Below are 14,864 nucleotides of genomic sequence, written 5' to 3'. Positions count from 1 at the left end.
CGGAGCAGATCACTGTGGATGTATACCAGATATCCAAGATACCTGAAACAGAGCTGAAGTTAGTTCTGCCCTATCCAGCACTGGCTGCGACTCAGCTGGTCAACTCAGCTGGTTGTTGAGGCAGGTTTCCTCTAATTTTCTTCATCTCTTAGACTTCGTTACACAAGAATATTTCTTCTTCTTCACAAGCCTCTCAAGAAAATGAACTTCTAATGTGGAAAGAAAGGATGGTTTCTCTGTCTTCATAGTGAATGCAGAGGGCACTTCAGAGACATCATGGACCAAATACAGGCTGTTCTTATTTTGATCTACCCATTTCTGAAAGGTCTCCTACCTACCCAGCTTGAAGGATTTTTTCCGTTTATTAGCTCAGTATTCCCTGACTTATATTACAGATCCATGGCTGGGACCCAAATAGTTCAAATTTGGATGAAATGAGCAGTTCTTGGGTAACTTAGGCATGTGCTAGGAGTGGTGTGCCCATGTGCTTGAATCAGAGCTACTTTTTGCAACTGCTGTAAGAATTTTTATACAACATTAGCTTTTGCTTTCGAAATTTTCAGCATCATCAGCCTTGATTTTGGTCTCTGAGTGTTTTGGAAACCAACACATGTCTGTTTTTAAAGAAAGGTAGAAGATGCTGTGGTTATGATTGGGAGCCCATTCTCTTCCCAAGTAAACTGATGTTACTGTTGTAATTGTAGGGAATAGCCAGCAAGTGCCTCTCAGGAATGAAACAGAAAACTGTGAGACTTTAAAAAAGCAGATCAACCTAAAGCCTTCCACAGAGAAAAAGATGAGTAAGGGACCTAAAGAAGAGACTCCGTGCTGCGGAAAAGAGGAGATTACTTCTTCTGAGGTTTGTGTTGTGATCTTTGTGCTTTCCAAATTTAAAATGGTCTTTTTATTGTTTATTTATATAGAGAGAGACATACAGGTATGTATGTACACGTAGGGATTATTACCTGTTCACAGGTCTGAAACACTGTAAATCAGATGAATAAGAAAGTACGCAGATGTGCTGTCCACATCCACTGCATATTAATGCCGCAGACCGTACATTTATTGCAGGCAGAGTAAAACACTTAAAGAACTTCATCAGGTAGCTGATAAACCCAAGAATTTGGTTTATATTTGTGTCCTGTCTACTGCATAGGAATCTCATGGCAAAAAGGTGTAAGGAACAATTGCTTACTATGCTTTGATGAATATGTATCAGGCAGAGTCTGGTCTTGTTTTGGGAACTGTTGTTAGAAACTTGTTTCCATGTGTGGCTGATGTAGCTCAGTTTGTTTCTTGCATTTTTTAAAATTACTATTATTTGTTGGTTAACTTACCCCATAATTTCCTCAGTTGTAATTCAAATGAATACCCCAACCCCCTCCCACCCCCCAGCTGCTGAGGAAAGAGAGGATTTATTGCTGCTGAACTTGCACACAGACTGATCATAAATCTGGCAGATGTGTTTTGTTTTTAGTGCATTGGGAATTTTATTGACTGCTTTCCTTTTTCTCCCCCCCACTTTTTTATTTCCCTGGAAGTCAGAGCTAGATGCAATGAGGGGGGAAATGCTAACATTGGGAATTCAGATATTTCTCTCTCATCATCTGCTGGTGTCTTGAAGGACAGAGTCTTGGAAAGGCTGGTCAAATTGATGGTGCTGGAAAGAGGATGTGCTGTGGAAAGGCACTAAATCATGAAGTAACTATGCATTTGGGTCTGGTTGTTCTGTCCAGAGAAATTTAGCTGGAAAAATCCAGTGGAGTTCATTTACTGAGTTGACTTCATTTTATAATGTATGTATTTTCTCGGCTCATATTTTTACCTTTAGCAAGAAGATGTGTATAGGAAGAAGAAACCTCAGGAGAAGAAGGAAGGAAACTTACCAAATATGAATTGGAATAGAAATAGAACATCTAGGAAAAATAAGAAGAAGAGTGTTAATATATCTACAAGGTATGTATTGCCTCACCAAGTCATGAAGAAATACATAGTTGCTGTAACGTTTCCGAAGGTTTTCCATAGTACATTTGGCAGGATTGCTTTATCTGTTTAAATAAACACAATTTAATCCAGGCCTGAGCCCTTATATTTAAGAATGTGCAGTACTAAGTATCACCAAAAAAAATTCCGTTTGTAAACCTGCATATATATAGACACACCCCATTCTGTATAGCAGTGGTTGCTCTGTGTTACAGTCTGGAATTTCATTGTGTATTGTGCGAATAAATTTGAGTCATGTATTCTGTTCAGTGAAGAAAGGAAAAAAAAGTTGTTGAAATGGTCCCACCTTCAGGAGAATCATCTGCTGTATTGAGTAACTGAGGCAATGTTGTCTTCTAGTAATTCTGGAAGATGAAGAGAAATATGTAGAAAGAGTGGCTTGCATTTTTGCCATAATGATTACAAATATTACAGCATCACTAGGCTCAGAAGAATGTTGAGAGCACCTTGGGTGGTTACTTTTGGTTTCCTCTTAAGGGTTGTTTAAAAGCATTTCTAATGTCAGTTGTAAACTACTTTTAATATATTTTTTCATGTATTTTAAATTATTTGGATTATTATTAAAAGATACCAGTTATAAGCTGCTTCTTGAATAGAAACACTTATGAGGAGAAAATCCTCCTCCTTCCCTTCCCCCAGCCCTTTGACTTAGGTCATGATCCTACAAAGCCTTCACAGACTTAATTTTTATTGCAAGTGGTCCTATTGAGGTCAGTGGACTTAACAAGGAGATTGTAAATCTGCAGGGGCTGTTATAATTCATTATAAACAAATTACTGTTCATTGTGTGGGAAGTCAGCATGTGTAAATCTTTGTAGGATGCACACCTTTGTAGCTGGGAAGGATTAAAAAAAATGGGAGGAGAAATACTAAAATTCTGCTCCTTGAACTGATTCAGCAGTTGCTGTTTTCTGAGTTAAGATGTAACCATTCCCTTCCTGTAGAAACTTGACAGATGGATTTTATTCATTTCTCCTTAATACTCTCTGATTAAGATATTGGGTCCAGATATTTCAGTCTTACTAGCATAAACTCGAGATTACTTCGGATGGTGGTTTTACTCTAGTTATAATTACACCAGTGAAATAGACATAGGGCACATTTTTCTATGTATGTAGGTCTTTGTACAATGCTAGACTGTACTTATCACTGTAAATACTGTAATTACTTCTGCAAGTGCACTAGAGAATGGAGTTAAACGTACACACGTTGTTTTGCTTACCCCCTTGAGAAGTAGTAGCCTGTGTGGTGGGATAGAGCACTTTGGGAAAGGTTTTTTAGCTTTCTGTAAAAGTGGGAATTAAGACTCCTGAACCTGTTCTTTGCCCTGTATGCTGCCTCAATAGTCAAGTGAGTTGAAGTGTTTAATGCCTGAAAAGGAAAAATGCAGCAGAAATGCGGAGTGCAAACATGTTTCTTTGGGTGTGGTTGTATTAGGGTCCCTGAGCAGAATGAATTGAAGCATATGTGCAGTGAATTTGAAAGGCCGGATCTGAGAGCAAATATTGGAATAAGAGCCTGGTGTCCTCAGGGTAACGGGGAAAACTGTAAAGTGGATCAGAAGCCTGGGAGCTTGTCCATACAGGGAGAAACAGGTATGCAGTCTTAATTGTCTTAAATGGGGAAACCAGCATAATATGGTTTTTGTGGCAGTAGGGCTGTATTCCTTCCTTGAGAGACTTGGGCTTCTCTCCCTTTCTAACCTCGACATGAAGATGGCAGGACTGGCACGAAGCGGTGCCTGAAATAATACCTGCTCACTTCTGAAGGGCTGCACATGCTTTGTCCATGTAGTTGGTTTGTGGTGCAAATCAGAAGAGGAGTCAGTTTAAAGTCATAATCCATCAGTTCCCGGCTGAAGGGCTGACGCTCTGCCTGTGTGCTCAAATTAAAGCTGGTATTAACTGAAGCGGGTGTATTGTGAGAGCCGCCTTTAGAATAGGCAGGTCATTTTTAAAAACCACCTCTAGCGTGGATACCTGCTTCCTGCCTTTCTGTCAAGATGTTAAGCAGCTATTTTCCTTGGCTTTGGGGAAGAGGAGGGCTGAAGAATCTACCAATGTTTATAGGATTGTCCTTTGCCTCCCTGGTGAGATAATAGGAAAGGAGAACCTATTACTTATGAATTCATTACTCACAATATTTGTCACTGCTTTCAGTATGCATGTTCCTACCACAAGGATATGTCTCATATTTAAAATATAAACTATATATTTCAAAGAACAGTGTGGGCTTCTTATTTCAAACCAATGCCTCTAATTGCACTGTGTCCTCACTTGCATTCATTTTATTGGGGATGTCATGTAGGTTATAAGCTCCTTGTGGTGGGGGCTTATGTGTTTATTTTGAGGCCATCAGTAAATACTATTTTCTGTCCTATTATCAGTAAATTCAGAGAAACCATGTAAATTCGTGTTTCAGATGACTTTTCACTGAATCTTCAGCCGAAAGATTTTTTTTTTTTTTTAAATGTTTTGTATCATTGTTTTTTTTTTACAACTTCTTTAGAAAGTTTTTATCAGCGGTCCAAAAAGAAGTGTTTGGAGAAGTTTTGCTCTGATTCAAGCTCGGATTGTGGAAGTTCATCAGGAAGTGTTCGTGCCAGTCGTGGGAGCTGGGGTAGCTGGAGCAGTACCAGCAGTTCAGATGGAGATAAAAAGCCTATGATTACTGCCAGGCATTTTCTTCCATCCAGTAAGTTCTGCAAATATCACCTCTGCACAGTAGTGGGCAGAATTTTAGGCTTCCTTCTGAATGGAAAGGGGTATTGTGGCATGGGACATGTAACTCAAACATGGGGAGAGATATAAAGAACTTGGTACTTGGAAAAAAGTACCACAAGTTTTGTGAGGATAAACATGAGCTGTCAGGTTACAGAGAAAGTGTCAGGCTGCTCACTTGCTCAGTTTGTTTTCATGGAAAGATGGAAGAACTGAGAGTAACTAGTCAAAACAATTTCTGCCTTTGTATTTCTGTTATATCACATTATTCTTTGAAAAATACTACAGCTGTTTTAAGAAATCCACAAACGAGGAATGTGTGAAAGCAGTCCAGATCTGAGGATGCTAGGATTACATAGCTGTATTTGAGGCATAAATAGCCGGAAAACTTGAGCCACTTGACCGATACGTGAAATGGGAACTGTGGTTCATTACTGCAGATTTTTGAGTACCTGAATATCATTTAAGTAGTTGAAAGCCTAAACCCTGTCATGCCATCACTATCCAGACTGATGTGGCACTAGAATTAAATTTTAAAGAAAGTAAGCCCAGCTTACCTGAAAAAAGCCATTCTGAATAATTTAAAAATATTCATGTACTTACATGTGTATTTGTGTGAAACTTTAAATTACCGAAAGATAGTATGTGGTGCATCTATACCTCCAATCTAATAGGTAGTGAATTGTGCATACCTGACTTTTCTGTTTGTTCAAATTGTGATGCCTCTTAAGAAAATAAGTAATTTCAAATTCAGAATTGATTTGGTAGTCACAAGGAACCTCTCCATTAAAAGTGTGGTAATCACTTATAAAATACATTTAAGACCATGTGGATGTAGATAGCACGCTTTGAAATTAATGCAGTTAGTGATACTCTGGTGTGAGAGAAAACTTGATAAACACCATTGATGGTTCTGTTTCTGTGTACAGTATATTCTGTGCATACTTCTTTTTTTAGGATCTTTGTTTTTCACAGTCATTCTTTTCTTTAGGAGAGAATATTTCACAAAATGATTTTCCATCTGAAACTCCTATCACTTTAAATCTGTCTCATAACATCTGCAATACCAGGTAAAAAAATTGAATCTCCACCTGTAAGACATTAAAGAAACACCACCAACTTGAAATCCTGTCTCAGTTTGAGAAATTATACCTACCTGTTTTATTGTCATTTTCTGTGATCATCTAATTGTACTTACTGGTTAGAAGAAGAAGAATCTTCTTCAGTACATGAAAAGAGGTATGCAAAGTGGATTATGCTGGGGAAGTACAATAAATGCTTCCAACTGTAAAATAAAATTTGGGAAAAAATGGAAGTGTTTTTCCCCTCTCATTTCTTCCAGGTCTTAAAACTTAACTACATTTCCATTACCACTTTGTTATATTCAAGTAATAACAGTTCAAAAAAAGTAAGGTGGGAATGAGACTTTCAAGTTGATGCTATTCTTTTAATGGGAATAATGTTCTCCTAGGATATACAGCATGAAAATTGATTCCCCCCTCCCCCACATTCCTTTCTACCTCTTTACTGTAGTAGTGATAGCATCTGCAATTTTTACTGTGAGTCCTCATTTCACTTCTCATTCATAACTCTCTTTTTACTAGCAGAAATAATTTAATCCTGTGGGATTCTGGTGCTTGCAAATGTTCCCTTTCCATTCATTTTGACTAGTTTCTTTGATGGGTTTTGACAAATATGAAATTGATGTTTATGTGCACCTATGTATCTTCATGGACATAAAAGTAAACTTCCCTGAAAGTTGTTGGGAGCATTGAAACATTATGAGAGATCCTACTCATCTTCCAATTTTAGAGAAGAGCTGTTGAATTAATTTGCAATAGGTTGATACTTGGATGATAGAAGTGGGGTAATTAAGATGTATTAATCTTATTCATTTTGCATGTGTTTTAATTGAGGAAAAAAATACCTTTATAAAATTGCCCAGTGGCAATTTAAAATATGAAAAATCAGGAAAGTGGGAAAGCATTAGCAGTCATGATGTTCATTTTTTACATCTCTGTATATTTCCTTCAAAATACATTGGATTATGAAACATAAATGTCTAGACTTAAGAAATTAAATCTTCTTCTCATCCAGCAGAGACATGAATAGCATCCCTCAATATCCTGAAAGCTTATGTCCCAATTTCACTGACATAGCTGCAGATCCTGACAAAAATAAAGGTCAGTTACTTTTATTAACAACTGAAGCTGGTTTTTGCACACTTTGTCAAGCAGTTTTATTGATGTTGCTAATAATACTTCTATACACCAACTTGATAGACATGTTGTTATTAGAACTTGACTTCTAAACCAGTTAAGAGCAAAGTTAGCTTAGCTAAATGAAAGCTAATAACTTTGATTTCTTTCTTTTTTTTTTTTTTCTGGATCTACTCTATGTTAATCATAGAAACAACTGGTTTGGAAAAGACCTTTAAGTTCAAGTCCAGCCATTACCCCAGGACTGCCAAGTCCACCACTAAACCATATCACTGAGGGCCTCATGTTTTTTTAACACTTCCAGGGGTGGTGATTCCACCGCTGCCATGGGCAGCCTGTTCTAATACCTGATTACCCTCTCTGTGAAGAAATTTTTCCTAATATCCAGTCTAAACCTTCCCTGATGCAGCTTGAGGCTGTTACCTCTTGTCCTATCGCTTGTTACTTAGGAGAATTTGACATTTAGGTTTCAACTTGTTTTAGGTATTCTTTGGGTGTTTTGTCATCCTCTTGCTTTGTGAGATTTATGTCCAGAAGTAACATGGCTGGAAGATGAAGAGCACTGGTTGTGTTAAAATGAAGCTTGGCATCAAATCAAATATGAACTTTTGTCTTTAAATTTAGACATCTGGGACTTGGTCTTTTTGAAAGCAGTAATGAATGAAGCTGGGTTGGGCTGTTGAAACTCTCCGAGTTTTCATTGTTTGTATCTCTAAGGGAAGTAATACTAGCTTGTTGAGTGGGATTCATAAAGGCATCAGGCGCGGTGAGGTGGAGTTTGAAAGATGGTTAGGACACATGGTTCTTTCAGGCAACAGAACTGCCTGCCTGTGGCTGTCCATTCTGCTGTAGGTTTAACCTGAATCTTGTTGGTCACAAATGCTGATTAAACTTTTTCCATGGTAGCAGTATCCGTTATATCTATCATGTGAAATAGTGAAGTAGAACCAACTTTGCAACCCTTTTCTTGTGGAAACTGCTAATTTGGAATTTTTCTTTTCTCCAGCTGCCTGTTCTCCCAGGGTTGATAGAAACCAAGTATCTGTGGGCAGTCAGAGCACTTAGTCCATAGACAGCAGCACAATGAAAATCTGCCCTAGGGGCTAAATACATCCATAATGAGTTCACAAATTGTTTGGTTGTGAATAGCTTTAGTCCATTAAGAATGGGACCCTGTTGCCACTGCATTCATCCTTGGTTAGACTTCAGAGATGGTTACTGACTGGTGGGTGAGAGAGAGGCTGGTATCCCTGCCGTCTGTCCTGCTGTGAGGAAGGGTGCCACCTAATGCGGATGGCTGATGAATTAAGGACAGTCTGTAGGAATTTCTTGCCCTGTTTTGTTGAATTTCTGCTTCTCAGTTCAAGTCTTTTTATGTATATATATTTTAACACGTAGAAATTTTGAGATTTGTTTAAAGATGGACATTCGTCACAGAAGAATAGATTGGTTACTAACTGGATATTTTTAGTCTAACATACAGTCCTTATGGATCTGAGAATAAAGTGTCCTTGTGATACTTGGAGTTTGTGGAGCCTCCTTCCTGTTGTTCTGCATTTCATTCCCTTTTCCCTTTTTAGGTCTTTATCCAACAGGAGACTTGTGGCCTGCCCAGCCAGTCTGCCTGACAAGCAGTTTAAACTACAACCTTGAGAATAATATACCATGCGTGATCCAAGAAAGCCCCTCTGTCCACAACAGGTAAGTTATGTAAACATGCAGAGGACTGCACTTGCACTTGAACTTATCTTACAATATCTGAAAAGCAGATAATAGTTAAATTCTTGCTGCCAGTTCAATCTCGGTTCTAGTTGTTTATGCTCTTCCATTAGTAAATTGGGATTAATTTTTGCTGACAGAGGTGTTTCTGCTCATATAGAGATATCCAGGAACTTCTTTCAAGTTTAATTAAATACTTTTTGGAAAGTTTTTAGTTTCTTCCACTTCTGTTGCCTGGCCAGGCAGAGGGCCTGGCTTTTACATTTGTTGCCCTCTTGCTAAACACATGGCTTCTGCTTATCATGGGGTCTGTTATGCAGTGTGTACTGTGTTAAATGGCATGAACAGACATTGTTAAATAAAGACAAATAATCCAGTGTGGTGTAAGGATGCAAGCTCATCTTACTGTTTCAGGCTCTGTGTAGATTTGTGTTGATCTTCCTGTAGTAATGAACTTGAGTAGTTCTTGTACTTTAGACTCTCCACACTGCAAATTTTACTAATGAAAGATGCACCACAAACTACGGAGAAGAAATACTCTGCCACCACATAGCAGTGAATTAGAGCTAGTTCTTCAAGTCAGATCCTGTCATCCGAAATGACATAGTGGTAACGTGGAAATCCCCTAGTGACAGTCTTGTGATCCCAACCAACCTGCTGACCTCAATTCTGACTGTCATGTTAACAAACTGCAACCCTAGTGATTGGGAGCAGTGGCTGGCAATCTGTCCGACTCTGGAATCAGGTGAAATACATGTGATTTGTGGCAGATTATGTATTATGCTAATTTGCTTTCATATGCCCATCTCAATTTGGACTTTATATGCAAAAAATATGTATAATTCTTTATTCATATGTAGTAGTAATAACTTACAATAGCTTCTTGCCCAAATAGTAAAATTGAATTAGTACAACTTGAACTGAAATCCCACCTTCATATGCCTACCTTGTCCAGACTGTATGCAGTCTTGGACTTCTTCAGGCTTTCTGCATAGCAGGGCTTGTTTCGCTACTGACATATCTTCAAGAATTACTTTTGAAAAGTCTTCTTTTATTATTTTAATTAAATTTTAATTATTTTAATTAAAACAAGTACAATCCCTAGAAATTAATGTGTAGTTTAGAAAACGTACTGTTTAACAGGACTTTAACGTGTGTGGCAGGGAAAGTAGAAATCTCCATTTTAATTGCTATTCTCAAGCATTCAAATGTTTGAGAATGGGTTACATTTTCTTCTACCTCACATTACATTATTTCACTTTATATCTACCATTTCCATGGTTGTGGGAAAGAAGTACAATTATTTTCTTTTTACAGAGGAAGAAGTTGAAGCCAGTTAGATGTTGCAGGACTCTGGTAGCTGTCATTACAAGTTGTTCAGCCTCCCAGAGGGAAAAGAGCTCAGTGAGAGAATCGTTGCGTAGTGTGTCAGAGTGGATCCTGGCAGAATTGGCAAGCAGAATGTGAAAATCCTCATCATCAGTTGCAGGCATTTTGCATCCAACAGCTTTACGTTAAATAAGTATTTCTAAACAGTTTTCAGAAGTTCTGCAAATTGTTTCTGACAGCAGATTTTTCTTTTTCTTGGGACAGCTTCATCGACTGGAATGCAGCTTGCGACAGCCAGTTTTCCAACATGTATTGTCCACTAGAGATGAATGAATACGGTGCTTTCCCAGAAGGTAAGTTGAAATAGAGCTTATGAATTATCGCTGGGCATGATGTTTTTAACTCTCACCTTTTGTAGAGCAAAGGCTGAGCTTTGTCTATAAACATCTGGGTGTTGATTGCTTAAGTGGGCTTTATGGTTTCCAGCTGACTGGGTGCTCTGTAGTAATAAACAATGTCTACATGTGGTGGATGAGAAGACTGGGTTTTGTATGGAGTTATTAAGCCTGCAAAGCCAGTATACAGGACTCTGAGAGGGAATAGAGAAAAATTCTCGTGACTACAGTATTACACAAATCTGTTTGCGTAATTTTGTTTCCCCTCTGGTAGGCTTCTGCCTTCAAGTGTGTGAAACAGAAGGCCTCTTGTGAACAATTACCTTTCCAGGCTAGAATTTCTTGGCTTGGGAAGCACACTGGCAACAACCTAAAATTCTTTAGCATTACCTAAGCAATAATTAAAGGTCAGGCTACAGTATCACAGGCAGCACAGTGATCCCTCAGGTGCTTAGAGCTGAGGCAAGTTGGCAGTGAAGCCTGGGTATGCTCTGCCATGCGAGTTCTGTTGCTAATAAAGACTCTGCTCTCCAGTAGAAAGATTGCCAACCCTTTATCCTGTCCTCCTAATAGCAGTTTGTTAGTGAGTCCCTAATACAGAGTGGTACTCCTGTTAACAGAAATTGTTATGCTTTGCTGCTGTGCTGCCCTGAAGCTGCCTGAAGTCACTGAAGGCTTAAGCTGGTTCCAGCCTGGCTCACTCCAAGAAGATTCAATGCTTCTCCACTGAAATGTTAAGAGTTCATATTGTAAAAGTCTTACTTTGTCTTCCTGCTTTTATAAACTGCAGAAAACATGAACTACCCTAGTGGCTTCCCAGGTACTGCAGCGGTGCAGAATACAGCCTTCATTGACCAGAACTGTCCCTCCACCTGGAATGCACCTCCCAACATGCCACCCACCTGGGAGCCCACCAGTTATGTCAGCTCCGCGGTGAGTACTGTCACTGCAAGGCTCTGCCTTTGTGCACCTCTTCAAAGCCTTCCCAGTGCATTCCTGTCTTTTCTACCTGTTGCTTGCACATTCTTCATGAATCCTTTACCCTGGTATATGTATGTGATGCTGGCATTGGTGGCCTGGCTTTTTCCCAGCTGTTGGTCAAGGTTGCTACTGGGCCATGTCTTTGAAATTTTAAGACAAATCCTCTTGCCTGAAAATTGACTAAAATCATCTTGCATATGGAAAAAACATTCTGCACTTACATAGTCTATTAAGACTTTTTCCTATCAAAATCAACCTTTCCAGATGAGGGTAAAACACAAAAAGTGCTGACAGCAAAACCCAGAGAGATTAGAAAATTGTAGAGTTGAATGGACAGCTGCTCTCAGTGACTTTGACAGGTTTTTTATGCTAGGAAATCCAGGTGATTGAAGATGGAGTCGTGCAGATTTCTGAGTGCTGACTTTGATCTGTTGTGCTCCAGACTAGCCATGTGTATGTCATCCCATAGTGCAATGTAGTGACTTTGGTTCAAGGTGGTCTGCAACAGTAACCACCTTCTTTTCTGCTCATATTTCAAAATAGTCTATTTTAGAATTTTATTTTTTTTATTTACAGTAGGTTTATTTTGACTAAAACTAACCAAGAAGTGTTTCCAACTGCAAAAGTGAAAATTATGACTATTAAAAAGTGGCAAAACTGGTAGAAGACTCTTTGGTAACAAGAGTTGGCTTTATTTCATATTTTATTCAGGAATGCCAGGAAACACAGAAGGTAAAGATTGGAAAATACATTAGATAATTCAGTTCATTTCCCTGGTGAGCTTTTCCCTACAATACATTTCAGTGTTTCATTCAGTTTTAAAAGTCCCAAGACTTCCGTGACCTTCTCCGAGAGGATTTCCTCACAGCCTAACACATCTTGCCCTCCAGGAGGTTCTTTATAAGCTTTCGAAATTTTCTAACTAAATTCCCTAGCTCCCAGTTATAGTCTCTTTTCCACAGTGAATACCCCACTCTGCTCCTAGCATTCAGTCTTTCAGTACTGACACATACTTCAACCTTTTTCTTGTCATTTCTTAGGTGTCCTCACTTTTAACTCTCAAAACATATGTGGTGCTCATTGCGTCTTCCATTTCTCTCTTATTTTTCTTAACAGCCTGACCAGAACTGAATATTATGTTCCTGTTACAGTAATATCAATGCCATGCAGGGAGGAGCTCATATGGCTTCATTTAGCAAAGTGCCTTTACACACACACACACTAATGCTGTTGTAATATTTTCTGCAAACATACTGCTTTGTAAACTTGTCCAGTTTTCTACTTGTGCATTTCCTAAGTTCTCTGTGTAGATTCAGCTTCCTCCCACTCAGTACTACATGTCCACATTTTTTTCCAATTGGTCCATTTTGCAGTTTCCCATGATGATTTTATTTTGCCCTACAGCCCTACCTCTCAAGCACCCGAAGCTTGTCTCCAATGTCTGGACTTTTTGGTTCCATCTGGGCACCTCAGAGTGATGTTTATGAAAGCTGCTGCCCCGTCAGTGCCACGACCCAGCACTCAACCCACGTGGAGAACCAGGCAGTTATGTGTAAGCAGGAATACTATCCAAGGTTTAACCCCTTCCGTGCCTACATGAACTTGGACATATGGACTACAGCAGCCAATCGAAATGCAAATTTCCCACTTTCGAGGGACTCGGGTTACTGTGGAAATGTGTGAAAGGAATTTGATTTTAAAATGTGAATAAAGATGCTTGCAATTTTGATTACTAGAGTAAGCTGGTTGTTGAATAGATTACAATGTTGGTGGATATTTTGGCACTTTTATATTGAAAATAAATTTTTTTTACTGAAGTCTGAGCATTCAGTGCATTTTACAAAGCAAAGCGTATTCAGGATGCTGTTATTGTCAGGTGAAGGCTATAAATTTAAAACTCAATTTTTTTCAAGGATAAGGATGCTGTTAGGTTCTTTAAAGCATCCACGAACCTGTACTGCACGTTTCTTCTGAAGTTTACATTCTGTGGTATAAATTGGGAGTGCTTTAGGATCTGCAGGTACAAACTTACACCCGTAAGCAGTCGCATCTGTACTGAACAGTAGCACTGGGGACCTGCCTGTTGGTGCAGATCAGAGATTTCCCAAGTGGTGCCATTTCTAATGCTGAAAGTGTGTAAAATTCTGGCAGTAGAAAATAGGCCGAATTGGGCTTGTTTATCTGGCTTCAAAATGCAAGCTGTCACATGGGCAATGTTATGCTTGTGCAGTGTGGGTTGAGTGGGCATTTCTTCAGGAGCTTTTCCTTCTGAGTGACTCCTGACATTTTGTGTTTATATTTTTAGCCTTCATGTTGCAATAGCATTTTCAGTGCATTTAACTGCCCTTATTTAAAACGCCAAAGCTTGAACTGGAACAAACACTTCTTTGAGTGCAGAGTTCACACCACTCTCCAAAACAGAACAGCTTTGTGTTAGCTCTTGTTGTGAGACTGAAGCTTTGTAGTGGGAAAGGCAATCAGGAAAGTGCTGCCACCCATGTCAGGGCTGAATTCATCATGCAACATGTCTCAGCTTACCTTTCTGTAGAGCCTTTTCTTCTGACATGGCAGAGTGTGTCTGGGCATCTTTACTCTTAGGTGTCAAAAAGAGAGGAAGGTGTCCCATAGGTTCAGAGATGTCCTCAGCTAAGTTTGTAGAGAGTGAAGGGGGATCCAGTAGCAGGCTTGTACAGGCATTAGAAAGAAATTCTTCACTATGAGGGTAGTAAGGTGCTGATGCAAGTTGCTCAGGGAAGCTGTGGCTGCCCTGTCCTTGGCAGTGTTCAAGGCCAGGTTGGACGGGGCTTTGAGCAACCTGGTCTAGTGGAAGGTGTCCCTGCCTGTGTCAGGGGATTGGAACTGGATGATCTTTGAGTTCCCTTCCAACCTAAACCATTATGTGATTGTATAATAAAGATGGCAGAACCAAATCCTCTGTGGTGTCTGCTGGCACTGTGGCAAATGGCAGTGGCAGCAGGTTGCCACATGGAAGGTTCAGGTTGAATGTGAGGCAGAGTGACTTCCCTTGGAGAGTGGTGCTGCAGAACAGGCTGCCTCAAGGGGCAGACAGATCTTTCTGCCTGGAGGCATTCATGACATGGCTGAACAAAGCTGCACAGACCAGTGCTAGTGGTGGTGGCAGTCCTGCTCTTTGTGGGAGGTTGGACTAGGGGCCATCACTGTCCATTTACCACTCTGAGGATTCTGTGAGCTTGAGCAAGTTCCTTTTTGCTGCTTCAGTTGGTGTTCTCTTGCCCTTTGAACACAGACTGCAAAACGAGAACTCTGACGATGAGATGCTGAGGCTTTCCCATTTGTTTTATTCAAAGGCAGAGCAGATGAGGCACTGCTGACAGCCTTCAAGCAAGGCTGCTCGGCAGCCTGAGCTCCCAGACCTAAATTCTGTCCCTGTGTGTCTCGCCACGTCTCTGAGCTATCAGACCAGACCAGCTCCTCTGACTTGCTGGTTTCAGCCGGAAATGCCATCCAGGGCTTGA

General features: G+C 39.7%; 1 protein-coding gene across 10 annotated transcripts in view; it reads left to right on the top strand.

Moving 5' to 3' along the window:
- Positions 1 to 13,184, top strand: part of TMEM131L (transmembrane 131 like) — an 82,434-nt gene extending 69,250 nt beyond the window's left edge. For 6 of the 10 annotated variants that reach the window (XM_062637487.1, XM_062637485.1, XM_062637489.1 and 3 more), the window contains 10 exons: positions 705 to 859; positions 1,832 to 1,956; positions 3,442 to 3,599; positions 4,513 to 4,698; positions 5,716 to 5,794; positions 6,822 to 6,907; positions 8,524 to 8,644; positions 10,256 to 10,344; positions 11,177 to 11,319; positions 12,772 to 13,184. In XM_062637487.1, coding sequence (XP_062493471.1) covers positions 705 to 859; positions 1,832 to 1,956; positions 3,442 to 3,599; positions 4,513 to 4,698; positions 5,716 to 5,794; positions 6,822 to 6,907; positions 8,524 to 8,644; positions 10,256 to 10,344; positions 11,177 to 11,319; positions 12,772 to 13,050 — 1,421 coding nt within the window. In that variant the 3' untranslated portion in view covers positions 13,051 to 13,184. Of the gene's footprint in view, positions 1 to 704; positions 860 to 1,831; positions 1,957 to 3,441; positions 3,600 to 4,512; positions 4,699 to 5,715; positions 5,795 to 6,821; positions 6,908 to 8,523; positions 8,645 to 10,255; positions 10,345 to 11,176; positions 11,320 to 12,771 lie in introns of those variants that run through there. The other 4 variants (XM_062637494.1, XM_062637486.1, XR_009968274.1 and 1 more) reach the window with 3 other exon arrangements.
- The last annotated feature ends 1,680 nt before the right edge of the window (positions 13,185 to 14,864 follow it).

This window comes from Pezoporus occidentalis, unplaced genomic scaffold, assembly GCF_034315485.1.
Source record: "Pezoporus occidentalis ecotype Australia unplaced genomic scaffold, CSIRO_AGI_Poc_V1 ctg53, whole genome shotgun sequence".
In the NCBI taxonomy this organism is placed as follows: Eukaryota; Metazoa; Chordata; class Aves; order Psittaciformes; family Psittacidae; genus Pezoporus; species Pezoporus occidentalis.
Note: the sequence above shows the minus strand (reverse complement) of the source record. Positions and strands in the feature narration are given on the sequence as shown.